We start from the raw sequence: 21423 nt of genomic DNA, 5'->3' as shown, positions 1-21423 counted from the left end.
GTAACTCAGGCCCACCTGAGCTACAGAAACCCCTCCACCTTGAAAGTTTGAGCATCCATGTATTCATTCGACAGATATTTATTAAGTACATAGTACGTGTCAGACATTGTCCTAAGCACTAGGATTCTAAGCTTTAGCAGTGAACAACACAGACCAAAATCCTTTCCCTCATGGAGGTCCTTTTAATGAGGTGTTTTAGTTTCCTAGGGTTGCCATAACAAGTGACCAAAAACTGGGTGACTTAAAACAACACAAATTTATCCTCTCACAGTTCTGGAGGCCAGAAGTCAGAAATCAAGGTGTCAACAATGCCTGGCTCTCTCTGAAGGCTCAAGGGGAGGACCTTTCCTCTCCTCTCCCAGCTTCTGGTGGCTCCTGGTATTTCTTGGCTTGTGGCAGGATAACTCCATCTCTCCCTCCATCTAAACATGAACTTCTTCCCTGCGTGTGTCCAAATCTCCCTCTCTTTTCTGTTAGAAAGACACCAATTATTGGACACCCTTAATCCAGGATGATTTCATCTTGAGATCCTTAACTCCCTGCATTTGCAAAAACCCCGTTTCCAAATAAGGTTGCCTTCTGAGGTTCTGGGTGGACATGAATTTTGGGAGAACACCATTCCTTCATGAATCCACTACATGAGGGAAGATGGACAGTGTAAAAATAAATAAGGAAATAGAGAGCATGTCCAGTGGTGATCAGTGCTATGAAGAAGAATAAAGCAGAGAAAGGGAATAGGAGCACTGATTGGGGGCAGAGCAGGTTACTGTTTTAAACAGGGGGTCCTGGAAGGCCTCACTGAGAAAGGGATGTCTGTGCCAAGGCCTGAAGGAGGACATCCAGCTTTGGAGGTACCCCCTTCACAGGTTATGGCAATATTTAGTGGAATGGCCAGGAAGACAATTTGGGAGAGAAGATCGTTCTAACTTTGTCTATGTGGTGACACTTCTTTATGGTCCAGTGCGGCTCTAATGACAGTGATAATGATAATAATGAGATTTGGGGGCAGCCCCTCCTTCTTATGTGAGGACCCCATTGTGCCGACTAATTGTGTAGAAGGAAGTAGGACAATTGCCTGTGGGTGCAAGCAGTGGGGAGCAGAGAGGACTATGTTGTTTGGGCCTCGGGGCGTTACTGAATTACCCTGGCACAGGCTGAACCCATGCATGTGGGTTACTGAGAATGCTGGGGGCCATCTAACACTGGAGAGGGACCTGGGGTCAACCTGGGTCCCCCTGTTCTTCATCCCTTTTATCAGCTGTTAGAGGAGCTGTGAATAAATCCTACTTATTTCAAAGCAGAGGTGAAGAGGGAATGAAACTGTTAAGGGGCACAGCTCCACCCTCAGCAGCCCAGACAGTTGGCAGCAGTTGGCACAGGGAGAATGCTCACCTGGCTCAGAAGCCAATTTTTTTTGTTGTTTGGTAGAGCTGGCAATTGAAATCCTCAGACCTCAGCATCCAAACTACTTATCCGCACCATCTCTTAATTGATGCTCTCAGACTTCCAACAAGCACCATTAAGAACATCCCTTTTAGTAAATATATGTTTTAATGCAATAGATTTTTTAAAAAATGACCTTATCTCAGGCAGCATGCACTTTCATAAGGAGGTATTGATTGGCTTTTAAAAATTCCTCAAATGTTTTCACTTGTCTTTGTGACCTAGTATCTGTCCTGTTCCCAGCAACTCCTCCACATTCAGACGTAATGTTCAGATCTTCATCGGAAGCCTTCCTGACAGTCTTTTGCTTTTTGCTTTTGTAATGTTTAAATGCTTTTATTCTGCTGAATGGAGAGTGTACCATTTCAGATAAGCCAAGCGTGGAATTTGATATTTTTCTCAGGAAGATAGGGTTTTAATATCATTGCTATCTATTTACTGGTGGGAAAACTGAGGCCCACAGAGGCTAGGAAATGTGCCCCCAGTTACACAGGGAATGTGCAGGAGAACAGCTTTGAACCCAGACCTTCCTGGCTCAAGAAGTATAATTTTCCCATTTTTCTTTCCATGCTACATTTTTTTTAAATGTGTTCCCTAAATTCTTCAGTCCATGCTTTGCGTTCGGAAATAAAAATGCCAACTTTTAGTACACTTGTCACCCACAAAAGAACCACATGGGGCAATGGCCACAAATCCCTTTTGTGTGAGTGTTTTGCTCTGCAAATGTGTTTTATGTGTGCTAAATAGCTCAAAGTTTCAAGACAAAGGCTGGTTTTCCACTATGCCAGTTAACAGGCCAACCCAGTGAACAAAAATCAATGAAACAACTTATGCTGGTATCAAGGAGACATAGGCAAGAATTTAATCACTTTAAAATTTAATTCTTAATCCAATCCAGCTAACGTTTGTTGAATCCCAGCCATGGGCCAGGCCCTGTACTAGGCCCTGGGGAAAACAAAGATGAATGCAGATGTGTCCTGGAGAAGCTCGCAGGTTAGTGTGGGAAGCAGACAGCGAACAAGTAATCTCAATACTCCAGGGAAAGTGCTCTACCAGCTGGTGCATGAGAAGACCCCAAAGAACCCTTCAGCCTTGGGAGGAAGAAGAGTTAAGATTCAGAATCTTCCAAGAAGCCTTGAACTGGGGCTGCCTCCTTACACAGAAAAGGCAGACTGGATGTGGAGCTGGTCTGTGTAAGCAGTGCACATGGGCAGCTGGTGAATTTCATCACCCCAGTCCCTTTCTTCTCACTGCCATTTTGTGTTTGGTTTATGTCATCCAAATTTTTGCCTAAATTCTGTTTCAGTTGCCCACATTATAATAATAATTGCTAATATTTATTGAGGCAATATTGTAAGTCCTTTAAATGGGTGTGCATTTTGTAACAACTTTATGAGGTGGAAACTATTATTATTTGCATATGTGTAGATGGAGAGAGTAAGTCACAGAGAGGTTACGTGGCTTGCTCAAGGTCACCAGCCTGTAAACGCAGATCCATTCCCTCTTCCACCACTAAGTTCTAGCCAGGCTGGTCTATTTAATCAGTTCCTTGCAGAGACCATGCTTTAAGTGAACTCAGGGACTTTGCACATGCTGTTCCTTCTGCCTAGAATGCTCTTCCCGCTATTGTGGATGTGACTACATGACTACATGGTTCTCATCCTTGAACTCTGAGCTGAAATGCCATCTTTCTTGTCCAGCCTGTCTAAAGTAGGTTCCTTTCTACTATATCTTTGGTTTCTGCTAAGAAGACTTAACTGAATTTGAAATTACTTTCAATGATTGTCTGCTTATTTGGTTTTTGTCTGCGTGCCTCACTGGCATGAAAGCTCATTAAGAGAGCATGTCCCCAGTGCCTCGTATAGTATTTGGCATCTGATGGGCACTCAGTAAGTGTCTGTAGAATGAACGCCTGGTAGGGTGCTAGGCCCTGGGGATGCCAAGGCGAATGAGGTGGGCCTTTTCCTTGGGGGACTTACATTCTAGTTGGAGAAACAAGCAATTCACCACTAATGCCATGTGCTGTATATACTAGGAGCTATGTAAAGCACCATGGGGATACACAGGAGGGAGCAGCCACTTTTCCTGGATGCTGGGCAGGCATCAAGAAGGAGGCGACACTGAATTAGCCCTTGAACAATAAACATGATTTTACCAAGTGCTGCAGGCCCTAGGGCTCTGGGCAGTGGGCACAGCATGTGCTGAGGAGGGCCTGGATAAACTGCACATGTTTATCAAATGCTTGCTCTCTACCAGGTGCTGTGTGCTAGGTATCAGGGATCAGTGTTTCCAGGAGCTTGCAGTCTAGGTAGAGAGACAGACTCATCAACCCACAATCCTGGGGATGAGTTTGGAAAGGAAGGCAGGGGCTAGATCATAGTGTCAGGAGATGTGTGTGGAAACACATGTTATAAGCTCCGGGTCATGAACAGAACTTAGGTAGGGGAGTTTAGTGGAGGTGAAAGGGTGCCATTGGAGATTTTTAGGCAGGGAGTGACAGCCTCCACTTTGTGCTTGAGAATAATCTGTTTGTTGGTGTGGAGGTTGATTGGAAGGAACTGGAGGTGGGAAGGAGAGAGGCCAGTCAGGTGACTGCTGCAGGAGCCCAGGTGAGAGATGATGGGTGAGGACAGAGGCAGAGGATATCTTAGATGCTTAGAATTAATAGTCCATGATGAGTTGGGTATGAGAGTTACCCAAATTAGTCCAAAGAGGCACGAAGTTTTCTAACTTGATCTGCCATCTAGATTATTGTTCATTAAACAGGATAGGGCAGTGTTTCCCAATGCATGTGTGTGACTAGAATTTCTAATCCCTCAGAACATCCGTAACAAAAAAGCTGGAAGATCGTGCATCATTCATTCTTGGTTTGGAAAGTTATAAAGCACAACAGCATGCTCAAGGCTCTAAGAAGTCCTGCAGCAGAGAAACCTTTTAATGGTATTTAACTAGTGTTTTCCAAACTTCTTAGTAATAGAACCCTACTTTAACACTAACATCCAAAACAACCCAAGGAACACACTTTGAGATATGCTGAGAAATGGAATAAAACCTCTATTTGCCTATATGACCATGCCCTCGGAGAGCCTATTTACCATTATCTTGGCATTCATGATGTTGCTATCCTGGAAGCCTTTAAAATTTTTGAGTAATTTGGTGTAGCAGTAAGAGTATGGATGCCAGTGGCAGACACCACGCTAACTAACCTCTCTGTACCTCAGTTTCCTTACTGATGACACAGAGTAGTAACAATAACACCTACTTCATGAGGTGCTTGTGAGGATTAATGAGTTAATTCCAGAAAACCTTAGAAACAGTGCCTGGCCCATAGGTGCTGGGAAGGTGCTACTGTTTGACCATGTCCCCCCAAAAAACATGTGTCAGAAAGTTAATGCCCAGTGCAACAGTGCTGGGAGGTGGGGCCTGATGAGAAGTGTTTAGGTCTTGAGACTCCACCCTCATGAATGGACTAATGCCAATTTTAAAAGGGCTTGAAGCCCTTGCTTTCTTGCTCTATTTCGAGCGTGTGCCCTCTCTTGCCCTCTTGCATTCTGCCATGTGAGGACACAGCAAGAAGGCCCTCACCAGATGCAGGCCCCTCGACCTTGGACTTCCCAACCTCCAGAACTGCAAGAACTAAATTTCTGTTCTTTAAAAATTACCCAGTCTGTGGTATTCTGTTAGAGCAACACTAAACAGTCTTGAGACAGAAGGGCTCGGTCAATGTTAGCTACTGTGAGAAGCAATGTAGCGTAGTAGATGAGACCATGGATTTGGAAGCTACACACTGCCTGGTTTTGTATCTCAGCTCCTCCATCTACTAACTCTGTGACCTTAGGAAAGCACTGTGGAGCCTTCTGTGCCTCATTTTCCCCTATCTGGAAAGCGGGGACAATTATTGTAGCTACTTCATAGGTTTGCTGTGAAGAATAAATGAATGAAATCATGTGAAAAGACATTGCCTGGCATGTTAGATGTTTTTGCTTTTTAAAAACATCTTCTAAATTGTCTCTGTTATTAGCATAATTTTATCATGTAGATTGACTTTCAGCTCCAGTGATGAAGATCCAATTTTTCAGCTTTTCCAGCAAGTTATTTTGGTCTTTTATTTTGGCATTCCCCTTTCCTGACACGGGAGGCCTTTAATTCAGAGTTTAGTTTGTCACAGTGACTTCCTCGTCTATTCTATTTAGTAGACTTTGGTTTCTTCATCTCACGGACTGGCAATTGGAATGAAAGTCCCCCGATTCTGGAGACCACCTGGCCTGTGCCTTTGGACTCTGTGCTTTTCCTAAAAATGCAGACATCTGTTTAAAATCACTTAGCAAAAGACCTTCGGATGGTTTGCAGCATGAATGTAAGTCTCCTATTCCCTGCGAGAAAGAGAAGCTGGATTGTTTCCTTGTTAAAAGTTTTCTGACATTATATCAGTATAGAATCTTTGGAATAGGTCACACTAACCCCCACATTCAAGCCAATTACCTGATATTTAGTTATCAGATTCCTTCAGGGACTGTCTGCTCCTCGTGAACTATTAGATTAGAGGATGCTGATGAAATTCGAGTGGCAGGAAGTAGAAGTTACATTTCTGAGTTCAGAGTTTCTATTTCAAGGTTGAATAAATGGTAAATTTTTACTGAGAGATTCTAGCCTAATAGAATCAGTTTCTCAAGGTCCCCCAGCCCAGTCAGTCCATGGGCATTTGACCTACCTGGAAATTTCAGCTTCTTTTCAGAGGTGGACATCCCTGAGTTTTATGTTGGCATGAAAACAATTAATAATTTAAGCCATGCCCATTAAAAAAAAATAGAAATGCTGTATAAATACAATACTGTAATAATAAATTTAAAAGTCGATCCAGCTGGGCACTGTTCCCAGACTACCAGCTGAGCAGAAACACAAATAAGTAAAGAAAAAGAAAAACTGCTATATAATGCAAATGGCTGCAATCTTATTTTCTGCTATAAAATTGCAAATATATAGTATTGAAGTTACATTATGGATAAATAGGTTTTGTGGGCTAACCTGGAAACCTAATCACTGGTTATCACATTATCTCTATGGGGAAAAATGTATCTCATATTATAAGCAGATGGTTTGCAAGCAAATTTTTTTTTTTTTTTAATACAATAGATTGTAAGTCCAGGGCTGCCTGGAATTTTAACCTCCAGCTGGATGTTTGGTATTCAGGACTAGTGATAGGTGAGGCCTCTCAGAATCTAATCTCAGTGTTTCCCTCCCAAATCCTTGCTACCTTTTTTTCCCAGAGACTCTGCCTCATCTTCTCTGTTCTCTGTTCCTGGGGTCCCCATCCCTGTCCCCTCGTCCTGGCCCAACTTCATCCTCCAACTACTGTTGAGGCCCCAGGAAGCCAGGAGGAACTCTGTCTTTATCTTTGTGCACTTTATTAAATGGTGGTTAGAGTCCATAGGAAGCCAGACACCCAGGGGCCAAGTGTGTGGCTCCGCAGTCAGACTTCTGCCACTTAGCAGCTGTGTGGCCTCGGCCTGTTACTGTACTTCTCTGAGCCTCTGTTTCATCCTTGTAGAATGAGGTTGTTGTGAGAACTCGCTGTGAGCACTCAGAACAGTGTCTGGCACAAAGTTATACTCCCTCCACGCCCAGGTGGGGTACTTATTCAGGCATATTATGGGTTACACAGATTTCCATGAACTCAGGAAGCAAACCTGAACTCAGGAAGCAAAACCCAAACTTATGAAAATACTTTCTGAATGTCTAACAGCAAACTTAGAAACAAGTGTCTGAAACCTTCCTGTTCATGCGTTGGGGCCTGGGTAGGTTTGGAACATTTTTTTATGAGTTAAGGGTGAGGAGAGGGTGATCATATACATATATAGTTTAATGGCAAAATCAAACTCATTATTATTTTGAATAAATTAAGCTCTACAGCAGATTTCATAGCAAACTCATAAGAACCAGCCTTCTTAAATAGTTTCATTCACTTAATTGTTTCCACATACAGTGTTTTTCACCTAAGGAAAGTTGTTTTTCTTACCTTAACTTTTTCATTTGGGTTTTTTTTTTCTTCAGGCAACCTTTTCTTTGCCTTTGGGCAGGTTCTACTTTCTAATTTGCAAATAGGCTTGCGTTTGCTTATTGGCTTTATCATGTAGGCAGGAGATCTAACTGGAAATAAAGACCAGAAAAATAAAATACTTATTGGGAGTCTTAGGACTTTCAGATAGCTCCTCAGTAAAGGATGGGGCTAAAGGAATAGCTTAGGTGAAAAAAAGCAAATATATCTCTACCACTTTCTCCAGGATGCACCCATTCTCATCGGAATCCAATTTTCCTCCTATCCGGGGCCTGAAGAAATTGAAATGAAGCCAGTTAAGAAATCAGCCTATTTGAAAGTGCATCACTGAGGCATCGGCCTTGTTAAGAGTCGTGTCTGACAATGAGATTTTAATTTTATCAGGGCAATCGCTTAAGTGTGTTTGCACTTGGCCATTGCTTTCGTTGATACACAGGAATAAGAGTGATAACTTTCAAAAGGAATTATTTCAAACTAACTGGTTTTGTTTACTAAAATGTGGGAGCTCTAAGATCTGCCCCCCTCCTTCAGAAATGTGACTGTGCGCGTAATGTACTGCCATGAGGATTTTATAATCTGCAATATTTGAGAAGTAAAAAGACACTGTTGTTGGTTGACCATCTGGTTATACATTCTTGGTGTCACGGTTTGCTTTTTATTTATTTTTTTATTGGTGAGAGGCAAGGAATGGGAGCTCAGAAATTTCAGAGGTTTTTCTTTTTTTTTTTTTCTATACAAACAAGGAATTGATGTTGAGTTACTTAATATTATTAGATTTTCTTTTACCTTATGCAAAATAGAAAAGGAAAGATTCATTATGTATTTTCTTTTCTGTCTTTTTCTTTTTTTAAATAAACCGAAAACCTGAACTCCTAATTTGACCCCCAGGTGCGAACATTTAGCTTACGTTAAAAATAGTCTCTTTACCATAAGGCGGAGTCGGACATAAGAAGAAAAATCACCAACAGAAAAGACCTATAGAGATTTCATATTTTATCCATTTCATTGAAAAATGTTTATTGAAACTGTAGTATTTGCATATCATGCTGCCAGATGCTGAGGGATTTGCTGAAGAAATATTAAAGACATTCTCCCTTCCTTTGAGGAACTTAGAGCTTACTTGGAGAGAAATGACATAAACATATAAAATGGTTAAGTTGTAACTCAAGGCAGCATATGATTAAATACCAAAATGTGTGGTTTTGACAAGAAATGCTATAGGAGTTCAGAAAAGGGAGCGATAGCTCAGTGGCACTACTGTCTTCTGCCTCCCAGTTGGCAAATCGTACCACAATGTGTATGAAATATTTTACACTTGTTTTTTTGGCAGCCTTAGGCTTTGACTTCCCAAGCAGCATTAAGAGCCTACAACAATATTTGTACTCCAGCCTCTCTAAAATTGGCTTAATTTTTTTTTTCTTATAGGCAGAGGAAGTGCCTTACACAAACCAAAGTGCCCATGAGAGGCAGGGAGTTTTTGACGGTCGTGATGCCTTTTGGATACAGAATAAGAAACCAGCCTCACCATCCTCTGTATTTCAGTTTAGCAGTACTGGTCCCTTCGTTGCAAACTCTCGCTGACATGGAGAGGCCATTTAATTTGAACTTAATGTCCGTGACGGACGAGCTAGCCATCAAGGGTCAGATAGATTTATGGCTTTGGAGGATTGCTGATGAAAATCCCCTTGCCTGTGATGTTGAAGAAGGAGTTAGCATGAAGGGGCAGTTGGGACACAGATGTGCTCCCTACGAGCAGGGTTCCCCAAAATGTCAGAAGAGCATGACATGTGGAAAGTATTGTGCTTGGGGATGATGTTTAGTGAAACTCACTGACTTCCTGTTCTATTTTTGCCATATTCAAACTAGCACAGAGCTCAAAGACGAAGTCATGAGGCCTCAATTCTTAATAATTAAAAAGAGAGAGAGAAGGAAGAGCAAGAAGAAATAAAACCTTGGTGAAATTCAGTACGCCACTTGGGCACGTCCATATATGCCTCATTCGACTTGGATCCCCTTAGGGACTTGCCACAGCTGCATGTGGACATCATTTGGTTGCTGTTCAATCTCATGATTCATGTGTTTTCAGTTTCTTTTAAAACTCGCTGTCACTGGTTTCACAACCCCTTCATTTTACCTTCAGGTTTGAGGAGGTGTAGATACCACAGATATGTTGTTCTTTACTTGATACTACTCGACAGAACGTCTAGGGAGTCCCACACTGTTTGAAGATAACATGGCATTTTGTGTTCATTGTTCTTGTCGGGTTGGTGGCCCATCTGGTGAGGCAAAGGTTCCCAAGTTAGCGTGACCTAGGGTGACTGACACACCGAGCAAGCCAGTGATCTCACCACTTAGCTTCTGAGCATCTGTTTGTCAAAGGAGTTGGCCGTGACCACAACTGAGGACTTATTTGGGGCATCCTGTGAGCGCTAACTTGGGAAAGTGGCCCTGGAAAATGTTTCATCCCTATCTTTTGATATAATTTGGTATCTGTCTAAATAAATGTTATGTAGCAGATGGTTATGGAATATCTTATCAAATTCTTGGGCAGACTCTGCCCTTGAAATATTTCTATTTAATTATACTGCACAGCACAAAATAGTAGCTTTTTTTTTTTTAACAAAAAAAACCAGTTATACAATAGGTTGTTATTCTGAGTATGAATTGCAAACCTAAAATTTATACAACGTGTAAACCCTTTCTTGGGCTGTTCTCTGCTAGGTATTTCTAGAAGAGAGCTCTGTATTTTAGAATCCATGAGAGGATGAGCTTTGGATGTATCTGCCAATGTCGTCATGAGAGATGGCTCAGGAGTCTAAGTTCAACATGTTGTCTACATTTGTTCTCTGCTCCTAAACATGATGGAAAAAGCACTCTGCTATTTTCTTGTTGCTTTTCATGGTTTTAGCATCATGTTCCTACTCTTGCTCAAAAATCAATAATCCACTATACAAAGCCTGGCATTCTGTACTGAAGCCAAGTATGAGAAAGTTTTAACTAATGCATGTGCGGGGTTGCTGTTTTGTTGCTTTTTTGTTTTTTTTAGGTGCACTTTTCAAGGAGATTGTGTACATTCAGAGAAATTAGAAAACTGGCTGGATATTTCATCTGGAGCTAAAAAGTGCCCTAAAATTCAGATAATTCGAAGCAGTGTAGATAAGGTAAGAGGAAAGATTTTAATTTTTTTTCTCCATTGCATTGTCTCATTTCATACAACTAATGCTGACTTCCTTCTGTGGGTAAAATGTCTCTTTTAGCAACCAAATGAGCTTAGTTTATATGAGTCCATTCATTTCATGAGTGAATATGGAGTCCTACCATTTGCCACCCACTCTGCAAGGTGCTGGGGCTAGAGTAGTAACCAAGTTACTTCATGGGTCTACACTCATGGATTTTGTCATCTTGTGGAGTTAATGATCACCTTCATTAGTTGAATTTGAAGAAAAGATGAACTTTTAATATAGTAGAAATACATATTGATTTAAATAACAGAGAAAAAGAAGTTCAGACTCATGGTCAACAAGATTCCTTCACTTTGGCTTAATTGTAGAATTCTGTTTTATTTTATGGTTCTTTATCCTAATGTGTTTAGGCTTATGAACTTCATAGCTTCAATCAATATTGGCTTTATTGGTAGAGATGAGAGAAAACTGGTGTGGGTGGTGAATATTGCAGTGGGGTCCCTTGGAAAGCTAGTAGGCTCTTGCTATGGCAGCACCCCGCCTTGGTAGCACATTAGCCCTGTCACTGGATGCGAGAAAGGAAGCAATAAGCATATTCGAACATTTTCTGATGCACAGGCCAACCATGCCATACGGGAAAACGGGATTCCTGCTTTGCAGTCTCAGTGGTACTGTAAGGAGACATTTTCTCCCTAATTATGGCTCTTGTGTTATGAATAATTGTACAGAGTCCCCATCAGCAGCCAGTTGACCTGTCTGTTGAGCTCGCTGTGTTTTATTTGAATGCCACATTAACAAGGAAATAGGCCACTTTCTCCTTTCCCTTACACTTTGCCATTTCAAATAAATAGCAAGAACCATACCACTTAAGATGATTTAACATTTAATAAAGGAGAGCCAGAACATTTAATGAGTGATAAATAATAAAAGAATCAAGCTTTCAAGTCATAACTGATCAGAACTCACCGATTTAAACTTATTTGGCTGTTGTCACTTTCTGTTGTCTTCCTGGGGGGTAAAAAAAAAAAGAACTTTAAAAGCCTTCATAAAAATTTCTAACAGCCTCGAATCAGAATAAATAGATTTGGTGGAAAAGATGCTTAAGCATCTAAGCATAGATATGGCCAAATTTTAATTTCTTTCATCAGTCTGAAAGATAACTGACTTTTGTGCTGATAGAAAATGGTAGAAAGTACCATGATCCTTGAATATACCCATGACTCTAATAATTGGTTAAGATAATGTAAGACTTTTTTTTTCATCATTTAAAAAAATTTAAGGGTAATACTTCAACTAAATGTAGTGTGAGGAAGTAGCTTATTCATTAAATAAAAAGTGCTTCTTATACAATTTGCTTACCTATCTATGGGCTCACAAGTATAAATTAATCATCATTTATACTTAGCTTGGAACATTTCAAAAAGTGCTTACCACCTAGACAACCACTAGTGCTTTCTTCTCCACCCTGAGTCCCACTGTGGCTTACTCTACTTCTAGACTCTTCCCACCAACAATTACCTCACTCTCTCCAGCTCACCATCACTCTCAAGGAAAAAGAGATAAGAATGTAATAATTTGATTAAAGCCATTCTTTGAAACCAACCTTGGACTGATTATTTTAAGTGTTGATAAGACATCTGACTCCATCTCTTGATCATGTTATTTCAAAATAGTTCCTACCCTTATGACCATCTATGATTTACCTGAAAGTTTCAGGTCTTTTTTAATTTAAAAAATACCTTACTTTGACCTACAGAGGTGGCAGTCTGTGATTGTCCCCAATTCCATCTATTAGCCCAATTTGTAGAGTATTTGCTAACTGCCCATCATATGCCTGGTAACATTCTAGTAACCTTGTATGTACAGAAAACCCCCCATATAATGCAGAACCTCTGTTCACAAGAAGCTTTGTTTCTTTACACAAAACAATTAAATAATAGTATATCCTCATCCTCACTATGGAATTGGCATGAGAAGGAAATAATTAGAGCAATTCCAGTTGTCATGTAGGAATTTCTGTGAGGTTTTTGTTGAGTAAAAACAGCCAGATGCAAAAAAGTATGCATGTCATGATCTTATATTGGTCCAAAAATATCCCTGTATATGTTTATGGATATATGTCCTTATATGGTTTTGATCATGGAGAACAATATGGAAAAATTCATATGAAGTTATAAACAGGGCTCCCCTGGCAGAATGACTGATGTGGTGGACAGGGAAGGCAGAGACAAGTAAAAAGAAGACAAGTGAAAGCCTCACATGCACAGACAAACACAAAAAAGGATGTATGACGTGATACATTTTTGCATTATGTAAAGTTATATATTTGCATACCCATAAAGAGATTTTAACATTCAGTAAAAATGGTTTATACTAATAAAAATAGAAAAGACATAGGAATAAGTATTTCTCACAAACAACATGGTTCCTTAAGAGACACTAGAAACATTCTTTTACAAGTCAGAACGAAAACAAGGAATTCCACCATCAGTGATAAGATCAACATTGTTTCTAAAGTTCTGTCCAGTGCAGTAACACAAGAAACAGGTAGTAGAAATGATTGGAATTAAATATACAAATATATCATTATTTCTAATCTTAAGTGGTGGCATATCTGCAAAATCTAAATATGTTAGCTTTAAACACTATTCAAAAGAATAAAAGTTAAATGAAATACTAAATGTTCAATAGATACTCAAATATCAGTAACTTTACTACGTCAGGTAAAACAAACTTTTAACATCAATTTATAAAAGGTCCCATTCATAAAAACAACAGAACTACTCAAGCATAAACTTAAAGAGCAAGATATGTATATACCCTACATTTTAAAATCATTTTTGCTAGGAGATTCATGTTGGAGACAGTTAACAAAATTAGTGATTTGGGTTTTGCAACAGCTTATCTTAAGCTATTCTTTCTATAGTAATTAGATAGCAGAGCAGTGATCTGTTAAGGCTATGTATAATTCATCATAGTAAAACCTTATCAGTTAAAATCATAAGCATAAATAAAAATAAAAACAAAAATACACTAGGTATTTTCTTGGAAGACATAAAAATTATTTGAATATATCCAGACACATTCTACAATTCTTGGTGGGAAGATGTCGTAAAAATGTCACTTCTTCCTGAACCTATTTTTCTTTTTTTTTTTTTTTTTTTTATAGCTTAGTTTTCCTAAACTTTATTTTTTTTTATTTTTATTTTTTTAATTTTATTTTGTCGATATACATTGTAGCTGATTATTGCTTCCCATCACCAAAACCTCCCTCCCTTCTCCCTCCCCCCCTCCCCCCCGACAATGTCCTTTCTGTTTGCTTGTTGTATCAACTTCAAATAATTGTGGTTGTTATATCTTCTTCCCCCCCCCCCCGTTTGTGTGTGTGTGTGTATGTGTGTGTGTGAATTTATATATTAATTTTTAGCTCCCTCCAATAAGTGAGAACATGTGGTATTTCTCTTTCTGTGCCTGACTTGTTTCACTTAATATAATTCTCTCAAGGTCCATCCATGTTGTTGCAAATGGCAGTATTTCATTCGTTTTTATAGCTGAGTAGTATTCCATTGTGTAGATGTACCACATTTTCCGTATCCACTCATCTGATGATGGGCATTTGGGCTGGTTCCAACTCTTGGCTATTGTAAAGAGTGCTGCGATGAACATTGGGGAACAGGTATACCTTCGACTTGATGATTTCCATTCCTCTGGGTATATTCCCAACAGTGGGATGGCTGGGTCGTATGGTAGATCTATTTGCAATTGTTTAAGGAACCTCCATACCATTTTCCATAGAGGCTGCACCATTTTGCAGTCCCACCAACAATGTATGAGAGTTCCTTTTTCTCCGCAGCCTCGCCAGCATTTATCGCTGAACCTATTTTTCTAGATTTCATACAATTCCAGTGAAATTTGAATAGGCATTTTCTTAAAATTAACGTAAAATTAATCTGGAATAATATGAACTAATCGAGAATATCCAAAATATGTTTTGAAAAAAATAAGTTTATTAGGCAAGATGACCACTTTCATCAGATTGTAAATATGTATATGCATATATATCAACAATAATTCAGTCCATGATTCTGATTTAAAAATAGGAATATAGATCCACAGAATATAGTAGAAAGCTCAGAAATAGATGTGAAAATTTTAAAAATCAGATGTCATAAAATAAGAAGAAACAAAGGAATTATTTGATAAAACATGTTGAGTTAACTGGCTTACATTATGAAACATAATTTAGTTCATATTTTACATTAAATATTTAAAAAATTAGGCTAATTAAGGAATTCGTGTAAGAAGAAGAACTAATAGAAAATGGAATTGAACATCAGATAATTAGAAAGTATGATAATTTTCTTAACTCTGAAGCAATAAGTATGTAATAACAAAAGAAAAATATTCATATGCTGGCTTTCCTTTTTAACAAAATCTATACAACAGAAAATAAGTGTTCCCTGTACTGGCCAGCAGCAAAAGTAAATAAACAATGCAGAGGTAACCAAAGCATGCACTTAGGAAAAATATTTGCCAAGACGAAATATTAATTGCAAGATAATAAAACTAGGAAAAAAGAAAAAGAAACACATCAAGAAACCAAAAAGTAAGTAGGCGAAAGCATATATTCTCACAAGAGAAGATTCAGAAAGTAGATATAAATATGGAAATATGTTCAACCTCACTAGTTTTCAAATAAACACAAATTAAAGCGATAATAAGCTATGCTAACACCCAGTGTTGGTGATGCCAATTAGCACAACCCTTTTGGAAAGCAATTTGGCAGTATGTTTCAAAAGTCATAAATATATTCATTCTGTTCGAAACACTAATTCCAGGCTTAGAATCCTGAGGAAGTAACTTGAAAGGAGAAAAACCCTGAGCATGAAGATGCTGTTGCAGTAGCATTCAGAGAATTAGAAAGCTGGAAGTAACCCAACTGTTTGGCAGTAAGGAGAAAGGTTAGGTAAAATATCGTGTGTTGACCCAATAGAATGTTACCTAGCACGGAGTTCTTTAGTCCCTGGATATTGCCAGCTAATTGATGTTCCAGCTGTCTCTGCATTGGCGTGTCCATCTGACCCTTTGTGTCTTCCCTCTCTCTTTATCCAGCTTAGTTCAAGAAAGAGCCATCAACCTGGTAAGGATTCCCATTTGGGGTTTATTAAGCCAAAGCTTCAGCTTTTTAACCATACTCACCTAGAACCCAAAGTCACGCAAAAATACGTTCAACTCCCTGGCTACTCTTTTCTTCCACTGCACTTGAAAAACATGCTGTCTCCTATTTTCATATCAACTCCAACCTGGCTTCTGCCCCACTGTTCATGGACCTGCTCTTGCTAAGGTCACGAGTGAACTCCATGTAACCATTCCCGCAGATGCTATAAAGTCCTCATCTTACTTGGTCGACTGAGAGCATTTTGCCTTCCATGACACACCCTCTCCACCTGGGCTCTCCTCCTCTCTGGCCATGCCTCAGCCTCCCTTGCTGGTTCCTTCTCTCCCAGACTTTATATTAGAACTGTATAAGGCCTAGTTTTAGCTCTTCCTCTCTTACACTATGCTTTGTCCATAGACAGTCTTATCCACTCCCATGGCTTTATATATCATCTGAACGTTCACGTCTCCTTTATCTCTAGCCCAGATTGCTCCTTGACTCCCAGACCCATATCCAACTTGACATATCCTCTTGATTATCAAACAAGTATTTTGAACTAAATACATCCAGAATTGAGATCTTGAACCCTCCACCCAGAGTCTTTCTCTCCCTCAATGTGTCCCATCTCGGTATATGGTACTTGTGATATCTCCATCCATGCACTTGTTCCCCCAAGTCCTCCATATGCATGTCTGCCACTTCTAATCCTTATGCTCCCTCTAAAGGGTATCTTGGATCTGTCCAGTTCTTTCCATTTCCACTGTAGCTACCTAGCCCAGGCTTCCCTTATCTCTTGATGATCTCGCGATACCGTGTGGCCCTCCAGTTTTAATCTAGTGGAGTGTTCTATACTTCTACTAGTCTGTAAGCTTTTTGAGGTCAGGGACTAGCTGTTTGGTTCACTGATGTATTCAATATGTTGTGCAGTACTTGACACATGTTAGGAGCTTGATAACTATGGAATAAATAAATGGAATGATTACAGTTATGTAAAAATTATGTACGTGAGAAGTGGGAGGAAATGTGGGAAATGTAAAAGAGTTGGTGAAAATAGGATTTTAAAACACTTTCTGATACTCCTGTTATACTGTTTAGCAATGAATTCAATTTAAGACATGTATGTATACAAGACAAGATGTGATTATGTGGTGCGGATATAAATGCTGGGTTGAAGACGTCAGCATGAACGAGAGGTCAACTGCTTGTTGATGAACTAAAAGGAATGGTTTGGGGTTCGTTACTATGCTCAAGTCCCCTAGGGATGGTTGGACTTCAATCCAGGTGAAGTGGGCTAAAATATCTTGCTTTTTTCCAGCATGATTCTATGGCTCAGAAACAGAATCTTTTGCAAATGGAAAGATGGGGGTGACCCCCAGGGAATAGAATAGACTTAGCAAGCTTATTAGAGGACCCGCAGAGCCTCAGGTACAGAAAACCCGGGCAGAGGTCCAAAGTGTAGCAGAAGATGACTCTCCCAGGTTGTCTAGACCGTGGCTCTTCCTAGTAGACGATGAGGTTACCACTTCCTCCACTTCCATCTTCCTTGTTCTTAGCCCATTTCCCACCAGATCCTCTTCGTGTAGCTGATGCAAAAGGAGTCCACCACTGGCATTTTAATTCCTTTAATTTTCCTTCTGAACAGGAGACCTGGCTGCTTTGTTCCTTTGGGTAATTCATTTGGGAAAAAGTTGTTTTAGAGGAGATTTTAAGATATCCTTTTTGTGTCCCTTGTGTATGTACACATGTATGCACACACACACATACACGTATGTACCCCCTTCCCCCAAATCTGGTCATATATTTGACCGCAATCAAAACCTTAACTAATTTTAAAAATAGATTTCACAGGTCCCCTTCTTTAACTATTATCTAATAACATTTGCAATAAGAAATAAAGAGGCGACAAATGTATCTTAACACCTGGGAGATCAAGGCACACCCTCTTAAATAAACCCTGGATCAAAGAGAAACAAATGAAAATAAAATCATGTGTTTGATTGGGAATACTTAATATCGTAAAGATATAAATTTTTCTAAAATTAATGCATATATATATATATAACTGCAATTCATAGTCTCCTCATCCCCTTTGGAGAAAAAGATTTGAAAGCTCATATGGGTGAATAATGTCTAGGAAATACTAAGAAAATTAGGAAAATAAAGATAAATAAGGGGAGATGTTTCTTATCAGCTGCTAAGTATATTTAAAGTCACAGTGGTAAAAACTTGATGACACTGGAATAGAAGTAGATCAATAGATTATTGTAACAGAGCAGACAGAGATCAGAACTAGATTTCAGATATATGATGATTTAATATATGACAAAGTGGTATTTCATTTCAGTGGGAAAAGGAGGGGTTTTTTTTGTTTTTGTTTTTGTTTTTTAGTAAATAGTTACGACATAGCTGATTAACCATCTGGATAAAAATAATGTTGCACCCTTATCTCACACTATATATAAAATAAATTCCAGATGGATTAAAGATATAAGTTTAAAAAATAAAGCAATAAAGCTGGTGGAACGGTTTATATTTATCTGTAAGCTAGAGTGTGGGAAGCACTTTATAGTCAAGACGAGAAACCCTATATTTGATTACATAGAAAGACATTGTGTAAGGGTAGAAGATACCACAAGACAAACAATAGATTAGGAGAAAATATGTGTCAGAAATATGACAGATAAGGATTAATATCCACACTATGCAGAGAGCTCTTAAAAATTTATAAGAAAAATACACACATAAAGCAGAAAAATGATGGTCAAAGGATAGGACTCTGTGATTCACAAAAGAGCAAACCAAATAGCCAAGAAAACATCTATTCTTTACATCAGCTCTTCTGATAAACTCTCCTTCCTAGGCAGGCCAAAGGGTGAGTTCATGTAAGTCTCTGGATGGATGGAAATGATGCAAAAAACAGTCAAATTTTCCTGTATCATCTTCCCTGCACAGACGACAGTGACGATGGTGGGAAGCTTCTCCCCAAGACCCTTGGAGTGCATGGTGAAGAACGTGGACACCAGCAAGGAGCTCTGCCGGGGTGAAAGTCGGTCAGACCAGACCTGCATCTGTAGCATCCCGACCAAACCAACCTACAAAGGTCTGAGGACTCTTCTGTTTTTTTGTTATAAAGTCGAGAAACCCATAGAACCTCCTGAGTTCAGATTGCCCAAGGATCTATTAAAATAACAAGGAATCTGAAGAGCTCCCCAACTATAGATTCACTCTCTCCCTATCCTCTGATTCTTGATTTTTTCCCCTGGGTCCTGCTCACCTCTGCTCTCCACTGTTCCTTGACTCCAGGACCCCACTCTCAGATGTGACTAGAGCATGACAGAGGAGGGTAAGTTGGATGGGAGAGTACAGTGAAGCCAGACACCTTTGGGCTGACTCTACCCAAAGGTAATTCAGAGATCTGAAAGCAGGGAATACCCTTGGTGAGATGAGAAAATATAACAGCCGGTGTTCTATCTGCTTAAGTTCATTGTGTTCATTCATTCATAGAGGAAGTATTTAGTGAACATCGATTGTGTGTGAGGCACTATGCTAGGTGCTAGGAATAGACACAGTGACAAAAAAAGACTGAGCTGGTCCTTTCCCACAGTGTTTATAGCCTATTGGAGTAGAGATGAGTACAGTGCAGTGTGTAAATGCAGGGAAGCACATGAAAAGGGTGTCTAACTGGGCTTGGGGGTGGGGCTGGGGCAGGGAAAGCATCCTGGAGGAAGTGAGGTCCAAACAAGACTGGAGTAGTCAAGCCAAACAAAGAGGGGGATGAATGTTCTAGGCAGAGATTTACTTGTGTGATGGCCAGAAGGGGAGAAAAAGCTTTGTTTGAAGAACAAAGAGAGGTTCTGTGTGGATAAGGCAAATGGGGTAAGGCAGGTGGAAAATGGAATGATAGAAAATGGATATCAAGGAAGGCAGTCAGGGGACAATAAAGGGCCCAGTGAGCCATGGACTCTCTCCTGGGAGCAGTGATGAGACACTGAAAAGTTTAAGCGGAGGCTGGCACAAACAGGGTAATATGGCAGAAAGGTGCAATTGAGCAATTATCTATTTCTCCAGCTGATGTCAGCCCTGTGGGGGCAGGGGCTTTGGGAAGACGTCTTCCCTGCTGTGCTTAGAATAGTGTTTGGCACTCAGTAGCCATTTGTAATCAATACATTTTTGTTGAATGAATGAATGGCCATAGGTGGAGGATGGACCATAGAAGGGAAAGACTGGAAAACTGAGTTCTGAAAGATCAGACAGGAAAGCCATTGCAGTGGTCCAGGGGAGAGTGAAGGTGAGAGCTGGAGTAGAGGCAGATGGGGATGGAGACAGGTGGATGGATTCAAGAGATGCTCAGGAGGTACAGGGACAGACTGAGGACCCATTAGTCTCTTTAGATGAGAAAGACAAAAAGTAGAATTAAGTTCATGGTGTAGGCCTCCTAGAATGTGTGATGACCATCATGGAGCTGAGAGAGCTTTGTGGCAAGAACTGGATTTGCCCAATGTCTTAGTACATGCATGCTGCTATAACAAAATTCCTTAGACTGGGTAGTTTATAAACAGGGTATTATAAAGACTGGGTATTGCTCACATTTCTGGAGGCTGGGGAGTCCAAGATTAAGGTGCCAGCAGATCTGCTGTCTGATGAGGGATTGTGCTGTGCTTTATAGATGGCACCTTGTTGCTGCATCCTCCCATGGCAGAAGGGGAAAGGGTGCTCCCTAGAGTCTCTTTCATAAGGAAGGGCACTAATCCCATTCATGAGGGTGGAGCCCTCATGCCCTAATCACTTCCCAAAGGCCCCTCCTCTTAATACTGTCACATTGGATATTAGGTATATGAATTTGGGGGGGACACCAACATTCACTCAGTAGCTCTCTATTGATTCTAAACATCTCAAAAGGGAATTTAATGCACTAGACCAGAGACCTGAGCTTAAAAGTGCCTCTCAGCTGCTGGGTTCATGGTGAGTGTTTGGGTCTGAATTGCTTGGAAAATTATCTCGATTTTTTACTTTACCTTGTCCACACTATGCAGCCTCGAAGTGCAGACCTTGCATACCTATAAACCTATAAAACATGCTTCTAAAGTATTTTAGATCTCCTTGTAAAGCTTGTTTGTTGCTTTTAGAACCACTGTCAGTTGCACCCAATCCTTCACCTGCCCTTTTCTGAATGTCTTTTCTGAACAGGCAAACACATTCACTTCCCACCTCTTGCACTCAGCCAGCCAGCGGCCATTGCCAAAGCTTTGTCCATGGCCTTCTTTGAGCATAGAGTGGCCTCACCCCTTTCACTAAGTCCTTTTTCCCTTCTGCTTTGAAACATCGGGGGAAAGTCGCCTCTTCTATACAACTTCAGATTCTGCTGTGACCATCCCACCAGTCATTCTGGCACCCCTTTGGTCCTCCACAGGCACCCCTATATTTGTACCCAAATACTACATGGAACTCAAACCATTCATATGGTGTTTCATTGACTGTGCTGTCATCATTGTGTTTTTTTTCACCTAAGTTATTTTACCTCTTCCAGAACAACTGTAAATGCTTTCAGAGCAGAGATCATGAATATTCATTTCCTTGTGATATTT

At 40.0% G+C, this 21423-nt stretch overlaps 1 protein-coding gene across 1 annotated transcript in view; it reads left to right on the top strand.

The window, feature by feature from the left end:
- The window catches only part of PLXNC1 (plexin C1), a 141354-nt gene that overhangs the window by 43432 nt on the left and 76499 nt on the right, over nt 1-21423 (top strand). Inside the window, exons 5-6 of the mRNA XM_063076002.1 lie at nt 10545-10659; nt 18791-18938. Of these exons, the coding sequence (XP_062932072.1) occupies nt 10545-10659; nt 18791-18938 (263 nt within the window). The remainder of the gene's footprint in view (nt 1-10544; nt 10660-18790; nt 18939-21423) is intronic.

This window comes from Cynocephalus volans, chromosome 12, assembly GCF_027409185.1.
Source record: "Cynocephalus volans isolate mCynVol1 chromosome 12, mCynVol1.pri, whole genome shotgun sequence".
Classification (NCBI taxonomy): domain Eukaryota; kingdom Metazoa; phylum Chordata; class Mammalia; order Dermoptera; family Cynocephalidae; genus Cynocephalus; species Cynocephalus volans.
This window is presented reverse-complemented; position numbering and strand designations above follow the sequence as displayed.